We start from the raw sequence: 22,817 nt of genomic DNA, 5'->3' as shown, positions 1-22,817 counted from the left end.
TAAAATAACACTTTTAGTTTTACCCATGGTTTGAGTTATTGTTTCAAAAGATTTAAAATGTTTTCAAAAAGTATTCCAACATGTTCTTTAAAAAGAATAACACCTGTGTGAAGTGAGGGGCGCTCTTATCATACATCATCATACATAATCTCATTCCGGCCAATGACAATTTGTGTCCTCACTTTTGTCTTCAATGTTTGTGTTTACACAAACACTCAAAGCTGGACATAGGAGCGCCCCGCAGTGCCAATTTATATAAGAATGGAACCAGCCGTAATTCACTCAGCTGTCACGAGCAGAAACTGGCCCATATATGAGCTTTGTAGATTGGCTATCTTCGGGCGCGACTCAGCCATCTGGCCGAAGCATGTAATGTGTGCACTTGTGTACATTGTACAGTATGTGTGTGTTTGGACTGACCATTCCACTGTAGGAGTGTCGTAACAAGACGGCATGGCCATACAGTAAAGTGCGATGGCCGCCTCCCTGGGCAGTCTGAAAGAAGAGAGAGAAAACGAGAGGGAGAGAGAGAGAGAGAGAGAGAGAGAGAGAGAGAGAGAGAGAGAGAGAATGAGAAAGGAGAAACAGAGAGAAACAATGTAACTGAATAATACAAAGAGAGAGAAACAGCATCCTGCAGTGCACGGTGAAACCCCCAGTGTTCTCTTTGGAGTTAATTGAACACTGGGTATTTCACTGTGCAACATGCAATGTTGCAAATGGAGCCATTCAATACTGAGCTGACCACTGCAGAGGATGCATCCTGTACAAGCTTTGCTGCACTGCTGCAACCCCAGAACAGTTTGTGTGTGCATGGGTGTATGTGGGTGTGTGTGTGTGTGTGTGTGTGTGTGTGTGTGTGTGTGTGTGTGTGTGTGTGTGTGTGTGTGTGTGTGTGTGTGTGCGTGTGCGTGAAGCATATTAAACGTCCTCCACAGGTTTGTTAGCGGATTAAAATAAAACTACTTCTATGACTTCTTGTGCGCTAGCTCCATGCTAAATGGATAGAGTAATACGATGTGACAAGCAGAATGGGACCTTACCAGGGTCTAACAAACACACGCTAGCCAACAAAGTCACAGCGATTCATCCACATTAGTCCCATCAATTAACACTACTGTACATCTAGATTAGTTAGCCCGGCGAACAACTGGGACACAGCTATCCTGAGTCCTCCTGATCCAAGCACTTCAATTACATTATCATCAACACCTGAGCTCCACAGCCGGACTGCTTAACCAAGGTAAATATTGGGACAATTCTATTCAATTCAATTCAATTCTATTCTATTCTATTGGTTCTTAACCACTTAAACCAGTGGTTCTCAAACCTTTTTGTGCCAAGGACCCCCAAATTGATTTATATTTGACCGCAGACCGCCATAGGAAAATGTTTTATGCCAGGGACCACCAGAAGAGGAGATTTATGGTAAAGGAAAAAAAAGAACCTCTACGTCTTAAACCCTAGTATACACTGTAGTATACAGTATTTAGTTGACTGGGGTTCTCCTGGGCTCTATACTTGATCCAACCCTTTTTATTCCCTCTACACCAATCTCTTCTCAGAAAATAGCTCTAGAGCTCTGTTCGCACCAGAATAGGGACACCAGGTTTTATGTGTGGTATAAAGTCCCGCACATATTTTGGTAGGGCATCAGCGTCTGTACCCGAATATTGTACATCAACGGCCTCTAGCTAGCATCACCCGATTCAGTGTGTTGGATCGACGGAAGCCTTCGTTGAGGGAGAACATTTCATTTGCCCGGTGCAAACTGGAAAATAATAATACTTTGAACTGCGTGCACATAGAGAGAGAGAGAGAGAGAGAGAGAGAGAGAGAGAAAGATAGAGTGCGTGCATGCGTGCGTGCGTACGTGCGTGCGTGCGTGCGTGCGTGCGTGCGTGCGTGCGTGCGTGCGTGCGTGCGTGCGTGCGTGCGTGAGAAAGAGAGAGAGAGACAGAGGGGGAGAGAGCGAGACTTGCTGGCACTTCACGGATGCAATTATTTTATGGAACACAGGAATTTCTGGAAATATAATGTCATAATGATGATAAGATGACAAACATCAAAACAAAAACAGAAAGGTATACTCGTCTACCCGGCAGTGGGAGGGACCAGCATGTTAACCCATTTGCAGTTTAATGGCCGTGTTCAGAAATATGCTCTTAGAATCTAGTCATAATAGAGAGAGACTTGGTGGAGACGGACATAAGGCCCTTGGGGGACCCCGGGCAACTGAAGTAGAATGTTTGAGTGGTTCATGTTAATCCTATCCTTTGTATTGTGAGGACATATTGAAGAAGTCAACAAAACACTTCCTAATGCATTCTGTCGAGAGCATGTTGGAAGATTCCACACATTTCCATGACAAGGCACAACATTTTGGGAAGTGTTATGTCCAATTGTCCAGGGGGCTGGTAGTCTATTCACATATTTCTGGTAATATAATGGAATATTCATAGAATAGTCTGATGATCACCATATTCAGAATTCAACATTAGTAGACTTTTCTAATTCACCTTCAGCGACATCACCATGTCACATAACATTATCAGCAAAAGGAGAGGAGAGACTTGGTTATTGTTGCTGTTGGGGAGCAGAAACATTGTATCTCTATATTTCAACATTTGTTTTTCCGTAATTCAAAGCTCTATTTCATCACATAAGAGTGTCGTACAGAATTTGTGAAAATAGCCGATCTACAAGTTCACAACGCCTCACATTGCGAGACATTGAGAGCTTGTAGATCGGCTATTTTCAGGGTATTTTCTTTGTAAACGATAATAAGAAGGAAATGTTTTTGGCCATACAAGGTTTCCGGCTGCCCGGCAACAGCAGCATTGCGCTAACAGCATCCATATCCCATCACGGCCCTGTGGCTCTATCGGATCCCATCATAGAGAGTCTCATTATTAGACTCAGTGGAGCTCAGCAGACCTGCTCCGCTATGTCACAGCATAGTGTTTTCATCTGAGAGACACAGGCCCAGTTCCTCTCCTCATCCACCACCCAGCCAGGCTGTACTCCCTTATCTCTCATTATAAACCCTTGTCACCGAGGTTGAGTGTTAAATGCTACCTCCTTTCACATGCTTTCCTCCTCGCAAACACTACATCCAAATATTTACCCGTCAACTGTAAACTTAACCTGTTTCCCGCTCTCTGTCATCTGTGCTCTGCTTTCCCTCACACTTTTCAAACCGCATGGACCCGTTAGAGACTCCATTTTAAGGAGAGGTGCTATAGTTTCACTACAGAGGTGCTTCAAGCTGGTATGTATACAAAACTGTAAAGAATTAAGACAAATTGAGAATTGAGAGGGTGTGGGTGTAGTGTTTCTATAGCCCGTTCTCTGTGCAAACAAATGAGATCAAATGCATGTAGGCAGAGCGGACAGATGAGTCACATGTTATGTATGCAGAACGTAGCAGCAGTAATAGTAGCACTGGTAAGAAGAGGAGACAGCTCAGTATTGGAGACACCAGAAAGAGAAACAAAGTGATGTGGATGAGAGAGAGAGAGAGAGAGAGAGAGAGAGAGAGAGAATAAAATACACTTACCTTCATCATGAATTTCTGTCGGAGAGGCAGAAACATAAATAGAACAATAAATTAATACGAACAGAATATGCAATCAGCTCAACACAATTAATATCCCATATTTAAAAAAAAAACAAGAAAAAAAGCTTCTAATTGGTTATATTTAAAGTACAGTTGGATGGATGTTAATTTATTGTATGATTTCTTACAAGTTGTCTTTTAATTTACTTACTACATTTAAAAGACAACACCAGACCACCGACGCATTTAATTTGCAGCTTGCAGAAAGCGAACGGAACCCAATCAAAATGGGTAAATATACATTAGGGGTGCGATGTTTGATTGAAACAATCAATTTAATTGATTTAATGAATATAACAGATCACAATTTGTTGATATATCAAGAAAATGTAAAAACATTGAAAGAAACGTAGAAACAAAAAGAAAAGAGAAATTGATTGAATAATCAATAGCTGCAGGCCTTCTTGACTTTTCTTCATGTTATTTTCCCTAGACAATATAAGATTAACTCACAATAGATTAATAACTACAAGTTTAGTCAAATCTATAGTGTTTGTACACTCAGTGTACAAAATGGCACCCGATGCAGTGCACCTGTACGGATCCATTTGGTTCCATTAGTACAGTCTTCGGGGATGGTAAAATTGTATAAGAGTAAAGACTGCTGTGACACAGAAAACTCTGCTTTTGCAGGCAGTGAGACTTCAAACAGAATAATTTCCATATTCATATCAAAAGTCTTGAGTGTTAGTTGGGCGTACAAATGGAGCCTAGCCTCCAGGTGGGTTTGTCTGTTAACCATGCACTATATCAGTGGTTCTCAAAGTGGGGTCCAGGGACTCCCTGGGTTCCTTTAGGGGATCTAAATCCACACATACAAGTCTGTAACTCTTGACAGTAGTAGTACAGCATACAAATGGAACCAAGTGGACACTAATGGATTAATTTGGTTCCATGTGTGTACTGTCAGAGTTAAGGGAAATTGAAAAGTTTGAGAACCATTGCACCATTAGGACAAATGTGACACATTGACAGTCACATACATTCCATTGCATTCAACAGAGAAAGATGTTTGACTGGGGACACCCAAACTGGGAATCCAGACAAACTGATGAGGACAAGTACAGTAGAATGCTAACAATAAGAGCGCTGACACACAAACAAACCACAAGAAACAGCAACATTACAGCTGACTGCATGGAGCCCAACATACTGTTCAATGCACGCACAGCATGGACACACAAGCACGCGCACGCTATTTCTCAAATTATACTATACACTGTACTGTATGCTTGTGTGGACACTTCGGTTCCTCACAAGTATAGTAATACAAGCACACGCACGTCACACACACACACGCACACGCACTCGCACACATGCACGCACGCACACACGCACGCACACACACGCACGCACCACACATTATTATAGCTTGCAGGCGAATTGCATCCATAAAGATACTTCAGTGTAGCACAGCATCACGGCATCAGTGTAGCACTGCATCATCATTTAAACCATGACACTGTGTCATTGAATGCACTGGTCTGTATCCGGCAAATAATTTACCAGCCAAGACACAGCTCCAATTGAGCGATCCATAACAGAGAATGGCATGATTCAAAAGCAGTGTAAAGATCTACTGTATATTTAAAAAAGCAAGCAGTGTTGTTAATGTGCCGTGTGTTGAAACCTAGAAGCCTGGTGGGGAAGACAGGATTGCGTTCAACAAGACTAATAAAACTTCTAAATATAACATAAGACTGTGACTGATGCCTTTCCCCAATCCTTGGAAAGGGTAGATATTTCTTTAAAGGGAAACAGTTTTTCAGATGTTCAACCTAGATCGCTTGGTTCTGAAGTGAGGAGATCAATAATACTGTGCACTGTATGTCTCTTGTGTATTTCTCTGCGTAACAATGACATCAAATGGGTGTACAGTGCATTCGGCACATGAAACGACAGGTTTGTCGTCACTGTTTCACAACGTCAATATAAAAAAAGACCAAGAAATAGGATTATTATTACTTTTTTTGCCACACTATATTATTGATCTCCTCACATCAGAAGAATGGGATTCAGGTTTAAACCCAGTGATATTTTCCTTTAATGAAGCCTACAATGAAACCTGTAAGATTTCAGATCAGAAGCTTTAAAAAAATCTTAAAAATGTAAAACAAGGCCCAGGCCGTAGCGTAACGGTCTGGGCACCGGACTGGTGATCCAGTCGCGGTGTGCCGCGGGTTCGACTCCCGGACCCGACACGGCCTTTACCGCATGTCATCCCCCCATCTCTCTCCCGTTTCCTGTCAGCCTACTATCTGTCCCTTAAAAAATCAATAAAAGGCGTAAGCCGCAAAAAAAAAAAAAAAAAAAAAAAAAGTAAAACAATAACTTTGCGGACATAAGCTGAAGGCCAGTGAAACAAACCTCCTGAATCCCTCCACAACATACTGAATGTTCCAGGGGTGTTTTTAGTTCTCTACCCATTCAAGGGAACTTTGAAAGAATACAATACTTTCAAAGAAGACTGTAATTTGCTTATTGCTGCAGCATGACTCAACAGGCTTAAAACATATCTAAGCAGTGCGCTCCAAAAATTGTCAATCTCTACGACAACTAATGTGATGTACATTTAGAATATTAGCCCACTGACAATGGCTGTCCGAAGTCACAAGTGTAGCCACAGAAAACACAAAGACAAAGAGACTTGCGGTGATAATGCTCATGTGATGCTTATGTCAGTATGACTACATTAACATTGAGATGGCGATCATAATGCCAATGACAGACATGGAGGAGAAAGGAACACCTACCCATGTTTCCACATCTACATGCTGTGTGGAAATGAGAAAGGAGGAGAAAATAAGTTGACTTAATCGTTCTATGAAGAACAAAATATCAAGCAAACAAACAAAAAATAAAAAATAAACAAAAATAACATCTATTTCATTAGATAGAACTATAGAACTGTAAAATGAAAAGAGGAAACTGATAGTCATGCTTTATTGGAAGGGAAGGAAAGAGCTTATGTTGTATGTTGTTGTTTTCAAAATTGCCTATCAAAGCAAATTGCAGCAACACCAATGGCTAATTGGCTATTTTGTTACTGGAATATATTAAATTAGAAGCAGTGAAGAAACCTACAGTTCAAAACATTACTGTACAGCGTAAGGCATACGCTGTAGTTTTCTTCATTGCTACTGTGGTCAAACAACGAATCTGATCAGCCCAAATCAGCATACAGATTAATTTGTACTCGGTCGAATGAATCGCCTTTTCACGCCTGTTTTCTAATGGCGCTCGGCGCCGAGATCCCCTTTTCACGCATATTTTAATATAATTTGATTATATGGTGATCAACTGTGTCCTGCATGCACTCATAACAATCTGGTATTTTGAGTTTATGCTGTCTATGGGGACGCAGCTTTTTGAACGCTAATATCTCGGATTCTTCTTTTTGGGTCAAAACAAGCTAGATTTGCGCCTCATTTCTCAAAACGATATGATCCTCGCTTACAAAAAGTATGTTTTGGGTGGATTAAATGACATTTGCGGCAGCCATTTTACTTCCTGACTGAGTTTCCAGCCAAAACGGCTTTCAATCTAAGACCCTCGCTATGTGTGGCGCTCTGCACCACTCTGAGTCGCCACTACATGGTGGTCAATGAGTTAAGCAATGCATAATTGTGAGCTTGTCAATCGGCAATTTACAGCACGCAGGCAGCATCGTACGACGAAACATAAATTAGCATAACGCAGACTTCACACACCGCTAAAGGACAACGGCCTTATTAAATATTCTCAGACTAATGAATGTTATTCTCAGACTAATGAATGTTATTATATACTGACTATTCTGGGCAGGTGGAAAGGTGGAGAGTGAGGGAGGGTGGTTCTCTCACACAAGGACAAGCAGCCATAGGATAGGAATAGAACTGCATGATATATATCTCCAAAACCAGGAACTGTTCATTTTATTTGCACAAAAACGAACCAGATCTGGCTATGATGCTGCATTGTATCGATACACTGTGACTGTGTTGTGCTTTCATTGTCCCTCATTAACGACCAGAGTAGCATCCAACACACCTAAAATGATCAAATCTGATCTTTGTAATTACTTCTCCTCCAATTTGTGCTGCCCAAATTGTCCATTCCTATGACTCTGAAGCCTTGCAGACCCTTGGCTGGATGAACACAGATGCATGTATTACAATACATGATCTGAACAGTGTGTATGGTTAGTATAATAATAATAATAATAATAATAATAATAATAATAATAATAATAATAATAATAAATAGTGTGGTGATGGTCTACACCTCATCTGTTGAAAAGGTTAAAAAGTTATAAAAACTCTTATTTTGTAACCTAGAATGTTGTCAACACTGGTAAAACTGCTGTTATTGCATTGTCTGAAAAGAAGAAGAAAAACTGCTTTAAAGGTAATAATTTCTATAATAATATGAAATTCTCCATAGCTTAAAGCCAGCCTCTTGCACTGTAGCCATCGTCCCTCTGTGTGTGTGTGTGTGTGTGTGTGTGTGTGTGTGCGTGTGTATGTGTATGTGTATGTGTATGTGTATGTGTATGTGTATGTGTATGTGTATGTGTGTGTGTGTGTGTGTGTGTGTATGTGTATGTGTGTGTGTGTGTGTGTGTGTGTATGTGTATGTGTATGTGTACTGTGTGTGTATGTGTACTGTATGTGTATGTGCCAGCAAACAGGTTTGCTGCTCTGTAATTTCTCTCAAGTGTCTGGCAGGCATGTAATGGCTGGATGATGATTTAATAAACAGTAAACACATTCAGTCCAGTGTACATGCCGTCCAGCAGATCTGTCACAGTATGTGTACAATGATGACACACCACTTCAGAGTCCTCTTTAGTGTCAGCCTAAAGAAACAGTACTATCATTAGTGTATCTAGATATTGGGTTTTACACACACACACACACACACACACACACACACACACACACACACACACACACACACACACACACACACACACACACACACACACACACACACACACACACACACACACACACACACACACACACACACACACACACACACACACACACACACACACACACACACACACACACACACACACACACACACACACACAATATCTTGGCCGGTTATTGTGTCATGTGTGCCAAGGCCAGCATTGGCTGGATTACTGTGTGGGTGAAATACAATTGGCCATATTCAGACCGCAGTCATCTTGCCAGCAAGGTGATACCTAGGTGATACTTCCCATAAGCCAAATTCCAATACCCAAAATCTCGGCCACTCGCTCACTCACACTCGGTCACTCCAGCATGGCAAATTATGGTGAAATTGGTGACCTGCCGAAATATGTGACCATCTTGTAGACACAACTTACACAGAGGTCTTTAAATATGAGGCCTGAATACCACTAGGTTGAACTCTGCTAATGAACAAACTGCAACAATTTGCATTCGGACACTGACATTATGTGATGTCTACACGATTGTCACATATTTCACCAGGTCACCAATTTCACCGTAACACCACCATGCTGGAGTGAGCGAGTGTGAGTGAGAGTTGGCCGAGATTTGGGGTATTGGAAATTGGCTCTAGACAGCCCATTCATCCAAACAGAAAAGTCTTCTCTACTTATATTAAAAAACAACGTCAAAATCATCCAACATTGCAGCTGTAGGGAAAGCTTGAATTATCCTCTTTCAATCTGTAAAGTTTTTGTTTAATAAAAATCCACGTAGGCATGTTATGAGCTACTTCCCGTCAAGAAATTCCTTGCAGATGATTATTTTCTAAGTATCAGTTTGGAACCGCTCGTTATCAGTAAAGCAACCTCCTGCTGCCTGCTGCATTATGTGCACATTCAAAACAGGTGGTGGTACGCAGGGCCGCTGAGTGATATTCCACAACGAGCACTCCCAAACTCCAGCACTTAGAAAGAAATCACATGCAAGGAATCTCTTGACAGGAAGTAGCTCATAAAACGCAGGCATGATGGAAACCCACATCAGAACCATCACAAAGATGGAGAAAGACTTGGGTAAAGAAATGGTAAAGTTCAGGGAGAATGAGCCGAGGCGGATACATCAATCCTGAAAGACATTCCTGAAAGTAAAATGTTGCTGTGATGCCCACACAGTTTTATACTAAAGTGTATACACAGTTTTACACTAAAGTGTATTAAAGGTTTTGTACATTGGGAGGGTAAGATTTTATTTGTAAGCTTTCCAAATATGTGCAATGTTCAGTACTGTGTACCTTGTTCTACAATTGAAATTCAACTATATACAGTATGTACTGTATGCGGTTAATAGAAAACAAATGTTTTTTTGTGTTCCATTCTTATTGTATGGAGTTGCTTGTATTACACGAATCCCCCCAAAAATCCTGTTTGTAATGTTAAATATAAATAAACGTAAAACCTTTGAAATCTCATAACTGAATCAAATGTATTTGTGTGTCAGATAAGAGGATTGGTATCTGATGGTGTGGCCTCGAGAGGGCCCAAAGTTTTAGGTTGGAGGTACTTTAAGTAGCATGTGACATGTCAAACTAGGGGGGTTTCATGATGCTGAATCCATACCAAGCATTAGTTTTGCACAAAAACACTTTTTGGCCACAATTCCAGGCAACTTTTTTCTGTTATTCAGGATATATATTGAAGATGCAGCTGAGTTTTTTTGTTTTTTTTTTCAATTAGATTGAGGTTGATCCTGTATTTTCCATAGATTTCCTGTACTAATAATTTTTGGGGTCCTTGACATGAAATATTGAGCACCACTACTGATACAGAAACATAAGGGTTTTTTTACTTTCGACGTCAGGCCTAAATGGGTTAAAGTCTCAAATTAATTTCACTAGGTTTCAATAATATACTCACAATATACTATGGGGGCCAACAATAATGTCTTGCATACAGTAGTATAGTTCAACCGATATGAGTCATTATCATGTAATACAGTCAAGGCTTCTAAAATGTACGAAGCCTTTTGGAATAGATGTTCTCGCATTTCAGAAGTTTTTAAACTGGTTGGTTCTGAAATGTGAAACTGGCTAATCCAAAAGGGTTGACCTACTTCATTAAATTGCTGTATACTTGTTGTCTTACATTAACGCAAAACAAGGACGGCGGTGGCTCAGGGGTAGAGTGGCTGAATGTAAAGTGCCTTGGATAAAGGCGCTATATAAATGCACCATTTAACAATTAGACTCCACGAAGCCTTGAATTCATGGAGATTATGTTTTGTCTCTAAAATAATTATTTTTCAATTTGGATGAACTAACTATCTTTTTTTATCTTTAAGCTTTAGGAAGGTAAGACCAAACAAAGTGTTTGTATTGTACAAACAGCCACCATAACTAACCATTTTTATTAACTTAAACCTGATATTAGTGATTACCACAAAATGATACACCCCATATGTGAACAGTCCTTTTAAGAAAATGCATTGTAATTCATATCACTTAAAATATGAAATAATACACCTATATTTTCCTAATGCAACCAAAAGGGTCCATTTTGGTTAAAATGTGTCTCTCTCTCTCTCTCTCTCTCTCTGTTATAGTCCTATATATATATATACACACACACAGAATGGAAGACTAGCTGCTGCATTGCAGAGTCCCCTACACATCATGTACAGGACACAGAGGCAAATAATGAACACACTGTTATCGTCACAAGAATATTCATCTTCTGTTTCCAGTCAAACTCTGGCCTTAACAGGAGGCAAGGCTGGGCGGCTCTGCTCTGGACAAGTGACGTTTGTGCCCGGACAAGTGAATGGGAAGTGAACTTGTCCAAAGGACAAGTGCCCCAAAAAGTCAATATCAAGCCCTGCTGGCAATCCTGGGTTAAAGTGTTTATTTAACTCTGAGGGGAACATTCTCACACCATGAATGGTGCATCACTTCACTTAGCAGCCAGCTGCAATGAATTACCCCAAAATCTCCCTATGATTTTATTAGAGCCACCGAACTCAGCCATTAGAAATTGACGCTGGTACTGGACTTGATGCTGGTTGAGCAGAGGGACTGTGCTCAAACGTTACACATCGGCTATTCCGACACGTCACCATTCCGACATGCCGCATTACTAACCCTGTCCCTAACCGCACACGGGAGCCACGTGGTCGAGCTCAAACATTTCTTTCAAATAGACTAGGCTACATAAAGACATTTCAGGTTATTCTATTCCTGAGCAACATAGTCATCACTGGGAAAGAGAACAATTTCTGCTGACCATCTGAACAGGACAATAGCAGAAACACAAAGCTATTTAGATTCAAAATCAGACCATGATCTGATGGTCTGAGGTTGACACTAATGGGTTTGATGGGTGTACTCAATCCCCTCAAAGGTAATCACACTTTAATCATTGACCTCCAGTAACCATACCTCAGAGGTGACTAGATTAAGCCAGACTAAATCTAAATATAAGATTGAGAAACTCAAACTTTTAGGGCTACTAATTAGACTAAATCTTAATTGCCCAGACTCTTCTTCAACAAAGATGGTGAAAGCAAACCTTCTTTGTTCTATACTTATACATACAATAGTATGGTACAAAACACTGAAGTCCTTAAACCAGAAACCTAACCCTTATTTCTTATAATTACATACTGCCACCTATTGGTTAATCTAGGTACATGTTGCACACGTGACTCCTTCCCCAATGGACACAGATTTAGTATAGTGGAAGTTCTACTACGTGTGCCTAGTTTCAAAAGGCTAGTGTAGTGTAGTGTGTGTGTGTGTGTGTGTGTGTGTGTGTGTGTGTGTGTGTGTGTGTGTGTGTGTGTGTGTGTGTGTGTGTGTGTGTGTGTGTCTAGACACGTCACAGACTCACACACACACTAGAAGGTGAGTGCATGTTGGCATAGTATGCAAGTGCGTGCGTGCGTGCGTTCGCGTGTGTGTTTAACCTCACCCCTTCTGCCTTCTCCTCCGTGTTTGCCAGCATCTCCTGTAAGGCCCGCACTGACAGTGACTGCTCCAGCACAAAGGTGCAGATGGACAGGTCTGGAGGCACATTCTGAAACACAGACACAGAAAAACAAAATAGTACGACTGACAGGGATTGATCCAGCAGCAGCACGATGGATGGACAGCTCGGTCTGGAGGCACTTTCTGAAACGCAAACGCACTAAAACAAAAATAATAGTAAAAACAATGTGCTGTTCAGTATACAGTACATTGGATACACTGCTGGCTACGCTGAGGAAGAGAAAATATTTTCATCTTTTTTTTTACCCCCAATGCTTTTTCTCCATTTTTGGATAATAAATCTACAAGCTCACAACGCATCGTGATGCAACATGTTGCATGTTCGCCGCCGTACCTTGGAGTTGGAGGTGGATTCCAGAAAGCAGAGTCTGTTCCCAAAGCCTTCGGCAGCCAAGCACAGTTTCTGTTGCTCCTTCTGGACGGTGGCCGAACACTGCAGGACCACTTCATCTTCCTACGGCAGAAACATGACAATGTCCATCAGTCCCTATTCAGCACACAATTCAATTCAAAGGGCTTTATTGGCATGAGAAAACATACGTTTACATTGCCAAAGCAGAAAGAACAAAACAATACAGCACACACTGCACAGTAATGGATGGTGAGCTGTATGCACGCAACACAGTCTCACTCACCAAAATCACATACAGTACATACTAATCTCTCAAGGCAACATTCAGAGATCCGCTGCTGAATCTTTCACGTGTAGAGTGTGTTGTTAGTTAGTTGTTAGTAAAAAAAAATATTTGTAAAAAAAATAATCTGAGATGATGGAATGATGATGGAAGATGATGGTCATGGAAGGGGAACCTTCTGAAAGCTTCATGGGCAAAGATAATCAAATTCAAAATAAATAAATAAATAGGTCAAAATGACCTCTCAGTCATGCAAGTTTATTCTATTGCTAGTTTGGCCATTTCAAATACATGAAAGGTACATTGACCAAACCCAAACGTCCAACACATTTTAAACTAGCTTTTTTCATGCACTCATGTTTCCCCTTCTTTTCCCATTACACATTCATTTTTTGTTATTTGTTTTTAACTGCAACGTCGATGAGCCTCCATGCAAAAATAAGATTGGTGAATATGTGCTACCCACCCCTCTAGAACAAAAAGCACGCTGGCTGGGCCAGGCTAAGAAATCCACAGCATACCAATGCAACAAGCTCATCATTTACCACAGAGGACACACACACAGACACTTGAATTCCATGATTCTCTAGAGTCTATGGGTTTGCTAATCTATTTGACAACAGAGACTGTAAATCTCTGGGACTGAAATTGCATTACGTGAAGAAGAGCAGCTCTGTCATTTCTTAAAGAGGCCATTAGAGTAGCATAAGGCTGGTGATAAAAGTTTAAGGGGCAGCAGATGAACCGGCTTCACTGACAAAAACGTTTTAAACAAGCTATGAGGCTGGTTACAGGGATCTGAGAGAAACACTGAGGGTACAAAGTAACTATGTTCAGTGTATACTTTCCAAAAACATAGTACGACATGAGGGAGAGTAACAGAGAGAGAGAGAGAGAGAGATGGTCGCTCCATTAAAACTCACTTTGTTACAGCAGGATAACAAGATGTTTTAGGTGAGTCAGTATTGTTGCACCCTTTGTCTGCTGTCTGAAGGTCACAGTGACAAAACGTTAACCTTTAATCGCTCACTTACCATATTGTCGACCCCCATTTTTCAAGACTCATTTGTGGAAAAATATCGTTGAATGTCAAATAGTCTATAGTCCTCGATTATAATACGACCCTGTTTTTTAGGATATTTCCATTGGAAAAAATATTTTCTCATATTCAGGCCAATAGGGTACTCTACTACTAACCTTTTAAGCTGAGCGTTGAGTGCTCTTTGTCTAGAGCAACGTGCTGAACAATATTGAATTGGCATCAGGTTTTTCTCAAGGGCAATTTGACAGGACAATGTTGTTTTTGGAGAAGTACTCAAGGCATCAAACCTGTGACTCTTACAACACCACTCTGACCCATGACTACACGGTGCCTCTGCCTAGCCAATATGGAATGGAATATGGAATATGAGTCTGGCAGAGGGTCACATGTTGTCAGCCAACTGTTAATAATAATAATAAAACTTTATTTGTATAGCACCTTTCATGACATGAAATTCAGCTCAAATTGCTTTACAGAACAATGAAAAAAAAGAAAAGAAAAGCAAGGCAAAGACATTAAAAAACAAGCAGTAATGCAATACAGTGAGGACATGAATAACAAAAAATAAAAGATCAATTAAAAGCAATGTTGTAGAAGTGGGTCTTGAGCTGTGCTTTAAAAATGTCTACAGAGGCTGCCTGACGAAGGTACAGTGGGAGCTTGTTCCACGCCGTCGGCCCGTAGAAGAAAAAAGCTGCTTCCCCGTATTTTTTAGTTGCCATTTCTTTAGGCAAAGTGAGTCATGTAGGTAGGAAGGTGCTCTGGACTGCTCTGAACCTAATAAACACTAATGCACGAACCGTACACTGTGGATGTAGACCCTATAAGTGCCTATTTCGTGTACGTCCTCTACAACAAAATGTCTTTGGCGCGTGCGTGCTTGCCTGTCAGTGTGTGGGATGGTGAATTCTGTGTGTGTGTGTGTGTGTGTGGGGGGGGACTGCCACTCACATGGTTGGTCATATGGAGCAGCCATGTCCACGTTCCTTTAAATCACCCCACACACACACACACGCACGCACATGCACACACATCCATCCATCCATCCATCCACACTCTAAGGGGCTTGTACCAAATCTTACGTAGCCAGGACAGACACACACTCACACAGATGGAAGGAGAGAGAAGAACCAGCAGTCAAAAAAAGAAAATAGACAGATAAACAGATTGGAAGCTATGGATACTGAGGAAGGATTTAAAGATGCTTAGAGAGAGAGAGAGAGAGAGAGAAAGAGAGAGAGAGAGAGAGAGAGAGAGAGAGAGAGAGAGAGAGAGAGAGAGAGAGATGCAGAGATGCAGATGGTGGATGGATTTGGTTTGGAGACAAAGGATCGGGAGGAGATAAACTTAGAGAGAGAGAGGAGGAGGAGAGAGAGAGACAGGAGAGAGACAGGAGATGAGAGAGACAGGAGGAGAGAGACAGGAGAGAGAGAGACAGGAGGAGAGAGACAGGAGAGAGAGAGGAGGGGTGAGTAGAGCAAGGAGACTGCAGTGGTTGCACGCACCTACACAAGAACTGAACAGTTTGGTTGACACAGATTCAAAGACACACACACGGACGTGCACACTCATGCACACTCACGCATACTCACGCACGCACGCACGCACACACTCTGTTTGTTGACCCCGGATTTGGTTCAGAGCCATAATATAATATCTCTATTAAAATCAATGTACCGGTAACCACTTTGTAATCACACAACTAATAACAGCTGTGTGATTAGAGAGAGAGCAAAACGATACACATGAAATAGAGTGAAATCAAATCAAAGTGAAAGCAAGAATAAAATAAGACTGGTCCATATACATCGTTCTCACCTGGGGACTGCAACCACGAGTACAGATCCCATAGTGTACAAGGACATTCACAAAAATGATGATAAACAGCTAATAGATTTGGGGAAAAGTGGAGAATGAGCTTTGTCACCGTCTTCATATTCCAATGCCAGTGTATCACACGCTTTCAGCCAGAGAGAGGTTTCTTCATTGTATAGTAGGATAAAGGAAGAATTCTTGATTTGAATACTGTATTTGTCCAAAAGTCAACATTTCTCTTTTCTCCAAAGATCAACCTTAATTCATCCTTGGATATGGCCCACCAACACTAAACGAATACAGAACAATGTATAAACATTGAAAACAACATTACATCAATATTATTAATACAAGACACTTTGCATATAGAGTATAGACACATTTTGTTTTAGTCGACATCCAAAATCTCATTACGGTCCATTTATTTATTGCTTTGTTAGTTCAAACACAGCTGAGTCATACCTAAACAAGTCCCGTCAGTTAGATGTGAGAGTTTACAAAGTCATATCTGATTGGCCCCGACTCCGCACTGGCTTCTTAATCAGGATTTAGATTAGAGGAGACAAGAACACGGCATTACAACACGGAACACTCACCACAAATAATGCCTCGTGCACAGAGATAAAGCCTCATTTAAATCTCCTCATGCGCCAGTAGTGTCAAGCACCAAAAATGGCAAACCTACGAGCTCACAACGCGTTGTGAATGCAATACAAAATATAACACATAACTGTGATTAACAAATCACAAATATATGCTTTAAATACTTAAAATGACAGTTTTGTCAACCACTCCAACTCCCCCATCCCTATTCTGGGGGGGGACGTTCGCCAGAAATACACGATTTACAAGCACACAACGATTGAGCAATTTGTTGTGAGCTTGTAGATCTGCTTTGGTGAATAACTATTTGTGTGAAATAAGAGCGAGCCCTATACACGTCAGTTTCATGAAGGGATTAAGTGGTACCCTCCACGATACCATTACTGTGAGAGTTTTGATATCACGATAAACTATAGCGATTATCGTCCCAACCCTAATGTCAATACAGTGCTATGCCTGGAGCCTGCATGGTACTGCAGTTAATTACGAGTGGTGTCTGTGCTCTGACAGTAATCCTGGATTCACAGAGGCTCTTCGGATCATAGGAGAGTCCAGAGAAACACACTTTTCTGCTAGTTCATAGTCATGTGCACATACACTGCTGTAGCAAGAAAGCCCAGTCAAACTAAGCACAGTTTCCATCGGGTATTTCATATCTAATATCTCTTTCCAATTGTTCCAGTAATTGTTTTTTTTGCGTTAGCTCATTCCACATACCGATCATGACTATAAGATTTATTCTGCCATCTGTGGCCATGAACATAACATTTGAGGCCCAGTGCATTATCTTTCACAGTGGTGAAATGGTCAACTGTAAAACACATGAAACGTGGGCTAGCTCTTCGGCCTTAATTTCCACTATCTGTTAGACCAGTATATAGCTATAGCTAGTGTGCTGCTGCTAACTGCTTGTGGAGGGTAATGGAGCATTCAGCTCATCAGCCCTTCACTATGAGTCTGTTGAAGATAGGGAGGCACATACTGTATGCAGTGAGTGCACGCACGCACGCCCGCACGCAAGCACGCACGCACGCACAGGTGTTACGAAGGTACATTATACTGTAGCATCCCAGAATAGGGATGATAGGGTTTATGTGGATAAAAAGAACAGGAAATGAGAGGAAAAGGAGACTTGAGAGGTTATGGGGAACAGGGGAGAGATTAAGGATGAGAGAGAGAGAGAGAGAGAGAGAGAGAGAGAGAGAGAGAGAGAGGAAAGGGAAGAGGTGATAAACCAGGAGTGCCGCAGTGTAGTGTTGGGTTTCCTCTGCTTTGTGTGTGTGTGTGTGTGTGTGTGTGTGTGGGGGGGGGGGGTATGGGATTCCCCAGAGATGGAGAGATAGATGGAAAGAGGGAGAGGAGCAGAGGAAGGGGATGAACAGAAACATAAAAAGCTAAAGAGATATGTGGACAGAAAGGCAGGAGTAGGACGTGAGCAGCAGAGACAATGGAGAGTAAACCACATCATAAAGGGGCGAGAATGGGAGAGAGAAACAACAGAAAAGGGAGTGACGTGTGCTGACTCATCCACAGCCCACTAGCAGCTACTAGGAGCACTTTCACGTTAGAGAGATATATTATAGGTGCCAGTGCATATGCACGCCTAAATGTGTGTGTGTGTGTGTGTGTGTGTGTGTGTGTGTGTGTGAGAGATGCACTTCCCAAAATGCACTTCCCTTTCATCTCTCTTTCTACAGAGACAGACAGACATTAGATGCGGCGTTAACTCTGGCAACAAGGAGCTAACCTGCATCTCACTCCTCCAGCGGGTCGTTATTTAAAGGGGAGTGGAAAGGTGCCTATTAATTATTAAACACTTCTCTGCCGCAACATCCCAGAGCCACCTTAAACCCCAGACAGACACTGCAGTGGAACCTGTCTGTCTGTCTGTCTGTGTGTGGTTTTCAACCCTTTTCATATGAAGCTCCATTATTTATTCTGCATTTGAGCCACCATTTGATGACAGATTTATGACAATCTGATGACCAACTCTCCATCATTTAAGTTTAACTGGGGACCACCTGGAACCCCCTCAAGGACCACTGATGGACCCCAGACCTCGGGTTGAGAAGCACTGTCATAGAAGGAATCACAGGGATACAGCAGCAACGTCCCCAGTATCTGTTGCTTGCCTTGTGTTCGTCAAGGTCTGATTTCACTTAGTTGCACGCCGGCGACACATGTCGGAAATAGCCGATCTACAGGCGTTGTGGGCTTGTAGAACAGCTATTTTCTTTTACACATAACGAACATACCCATGTACAATTTTTGAAAACTTGTAATACATTAAATCATTGTCTTCGTGTAAGTAATCAACTGGTGAAGTTTCATGGTGATAACTATTAATAAACCTATCACCTATCATATACTGTCTATACTGTAGGTGAAAATAAAATGTGTGATGAATATGAAAAAGCTACTCCTTTGGAAGGGTTATCATATATTAATTTACTTATTAATTTACTTATTGATACATTAAGAATATTGATTCGTAATGAAATCTTGTCTGGCTCATGGACTTTATGACAAGCGAACACTGACTGCGTGTGCACATTTTGACCATAGACTAGCACACAAACAACACATGCACAGCATACAGTTAAGGTGGTTGCACACTGGACGCGTTTTTTTTTAAACCGATGGAGACCTCTTACAACAACTTACAACTTACCCATTCTCTCTCACACACACTCACTCTCGCACGGCCATGTAGGGAAAGATGGGGCGGTGCGAGGGTTTAGAATGCTTTCAGTTATCTACTGCAGCTCTTCTTAACTGGAATTTTGCCTTAGTGTCAGCTAAAACATCTCCACACACACACACACACACACACACACACACACACACACACACACACACACACACACACACACACACACACACACACACACACACACACACACACACACACACACACACACACACACACACACACACACACAGTTCTGTTCTATCTCAAGACATCTGGTGTGTGTCAGTGACACCTAGCTGCATGCAGCTAACCTTGTATGGGGAGAAAGAGAGGGAGTGGGGCATTACAGTGCTGAACAACAGTGAGCTTCCGGACGCAACAATGCCTTTCCTCTTCTCCATTGAGAATTTTGTCATCAGCTATAATGCCCTAGCAGTCGAACGTATCTTTTAAGAATAAAAAAACATTTTCTTTGCAATGTCATGTAGGACCACTTCACTATCCACAATCCTAATGGTGTTGGGCAGTAACTATAGTTACTAGTAATATATTACTGTAATATTACTTTTCCCAGTAACAAGTAAAGTAAGGTATTACTTTGCCAAAACAGTAATATTATACCTATTTACTTTGTTGGCTACCGTTTGAAAACATTTTATTTAAAAGGTCAACCTGGGGAGAGCAATGGACTTGAACTCATGCTTCCTTCATGCATGAGTATCCAAGTTGCTCCTTTACACCTACTGTTTTTTCTTAATTCTCAAATGACAAAAGTAGGCCTATCTTCTTGAAAAGAAGATTAGACCTCGAAGTTAAAGTATTTTGTTTTTGTTTTCTTAATATTGTGGTTTCTAAGTATGTATAGTACAGGGGGCTAGACATGGGTGATCTTGCCTTATAGAAGGGTTAAGTATATACTATATAAGGTTAGATCTCACAAAAACAAACATGCGGTGGCCGGGGGGGGGGGGGGGGGGGGGGGGCAACCTACAGCTAGTTGTGAGTAGGGCAACCAAAAGGTCAGCTACGGCCCTGATTCAGACTTCGATGGTTAGAGCAGCGCGATTACATACAAAGTCAATGCAAAGACGAGAAGTTGCCCAGATGGGCACGGCACGACCTGGCGTGGCACAAACATATATATATATATATATATATATATATATATATATATTCAGGTGTAAAAGCAGCTTAAAAGAATCGACAAAAAGAGCAGATTTCCAAGAATTGTGACAACTTGTAAGCTTAACCCATTAAAACCGGGAAAGTACCCGTGTCATTTTCGTTGGCTATTCAAATAGATATAAGATCTATTATATACAGCACAAGCTCACAGTGCGTTCCTTTGTGCAAGCTTGTACAGTATATGCTATTTTTTAACATGAAAGTGTGAAAACTACTGATTTAGAAGGCATTTGTAGAATCAGCTCTTTGGTTTAAAGATCTGCAATTGTTGCTATTTTTGCACTACGATGAAGTATAACAAAGGGTAGTCAATGAAAGAAAAACACCCCAGACAATAGCTCTAATCAATGATATGTTTCTACAAACATACAGTAGCATCCATCCAGTAAAGCCTATGCTCAGGGAGTATAGTGTTGCCAGGCAACAGAATAGCTACAGTTTAAATGGTATTCTTATAGTTTAAGAGTTTTCATTATTATATAGAGCAGTGCTTCCCAAACTTTTTAGCTCAAAAGTCAAGAAAAAGAAAGAAAATTGCCCGGGATTGCCCGGGAAACAAACAAGGCCAACGAGTCACAGAATTGCCACCTTAGACTTAGAGATATGAGACTTTGGCTGTGGTTTATCGGGGCTGAAATTAGAGGAAAGAGATGTTGTCAGGAAAAACCTAGGGAGCTCGGACGTGCAATGTCCATACATAAACACTACACCATTGAGTCAAGTCGAAAATGTATAGTAAACTATAGTTAAAAAATCACCCGTGGCTTCCTGTGAGGGAGGGTGTCGGACTCATCGTCTGTCTGAGTTCCCGAACACTGAGTGTAAAATTAAGTGTAAAAATGGCCAATATGTGTTGTTTCTTTGTTATCACTGTGGGAGAGTGCAATCATCCAATCCACTAAGCAACTCAAAACAAGGGGGGATGGGATACTGTACCAACCATTTGCCAGTTTTGGAGGCGCTATCCACACATTTAGCTGTGTTGTTCATTCCACAAATGCCTGGTCCTTACAAACTGTACCTCGTTGTAAAGGTGACTAATCATCATTCAACAATAAAAACGATATAAAATACAATACAAGTTGGTATTGTTAAAGGGGAGAAATAACCAAACTTTTTGTGAGGAGTTCATAAAAACAGACATTTTAGATAATGTGCTGGATGCTTTAAATTGCCACAATTGACCACTTTCATGAAGGAACATTAGGATATGAAAATGTTCAGATCAGCACTGGTAACTGGTAAGGTAACTTCCCCATTCTCTGGAAAATGTAGGATTATTTAGGTGTCATTGATTTATATTGTTTGGTTTGACTGTACAACTAAAACAGATTCAGTGGAGCGGGCAATGTCATCATCCTCCAGCACAGGACGAAGCAACTTGGTCAGTCCTTTGTGCTCCACTACCAAGCCCCCATGTATATTATGTTCTGTTCTGTTGTGTTGTTGGATCTGAATCCCCCACCCACCCCTTTTCCCCCACACTGTATATGTTTTTTTCCCCTTTTTACCGGTTTTCAGTTTTTGGCTATATAGAAGTGTATTATTTGTACGTCTCTAAATGTTATGATGAATTGAACATGGTGAACCCTATTACAAGTGTAATGCTTTATGGTGTCGTCCACAGTTAACAGTTTTGTATTGAGCTGTGCTTTAAATGTACTGCAATTCTCCAATCATTTAATAAATACTTCAATCAATCAATTAATGACTCCTGCTTGACTCTGGCACAGTGGCACATTCACAAAGAGAATATATTGGTACGTACACTACAGACTTTTTAGAAAGGAAAACCAGCACTCACTTTGATCCATTTAGGAATTAGGATTCTTGTTTATTACGTTTCGTCAGCGTGAATGAGGAAGGCCTGTGGGACGAAACGTCCGTATGTTCTGCTCCTGGGGGTGAACCGGGTAAACAAGAATCCTAAATGGATCAAAGTGAGTGCTGGTTTTCCTTTCTAAAATACAATTTCTACCAGAACGGTGCACCCGATACACACACACTGTGAACTACTCGTCTGAGTGCATGCTTCTCTCCGTTTCATGCATGTACACTACAGAACCATGACAGAGGCCTGTTCAGGATAACCGTTGTAAGTGTTTAATTATTGATACTGTATAAACTGTATACTTGTCACATTCACTGTTGATAGAGTGCATATATTATGCAGCTAACCACTGTTGTAGTCCAGCTGGCACTATCAGCCTCCTATCCACTGTTGATGTAGTCTGTACATACACCTGTATATCCATTCAGAGG

At 41.2% G+C, this 22,817-nt stretch overlaps 1 protein-coding gene across 1 annotated transcript in view; it reads right to left on the bottom strand.

The window, feature by feature from the left end:
- ryr2a (ryanodine receptor 2a (cardiac)) overlaps positions 1-22,817 on the bottom strand; it is a gene marked incomplete at both ends in the record, with an annotated part of 249,977 nt that overhangs the window by 166,611 nt on the left and 60,549 nt on the right. The window contains 5 exons of the mRNA XM_083787543.1: positions 421-495; positions 3,560-3,574; positions 6,373-6,393; positions 12,507-12,611; positions 12,918-13,037. Of these exons, the coding sequence (XP_083643669.1) occupies positions 421-495; positions 3,560-3,574; positions 6,373-6,393; positions 12,507-12,611; positions 12,918-13,037 (336 nt within the window). The remainder of the gene's footprint in view (positions 1-420; positions 496-3,559; positions 3,575-6,372; positions 6,394-12,506; positions 12,612-12,917; positions 13,038-22,817) is intronic.

This window comes from Protomyctophum parallelum (genome assembly GCF_964188405.1).
Source record: "Protomyctophum parallelum genome assembly, chromosome: 17".
Classification (NCBI taxonomy): domain Eukaryota; kingdom Metazoa; phylum Chordata; class Actinopteri; order Myctophiformes; family Myctophidae; genus Protomyctophum; species Protomyctophum parallelum.
The sequence above is the reverse complement of the archived record's forward strand: the minus strand, read 5'-3'. Positions and strand labels throughout refer to the sequence as shown.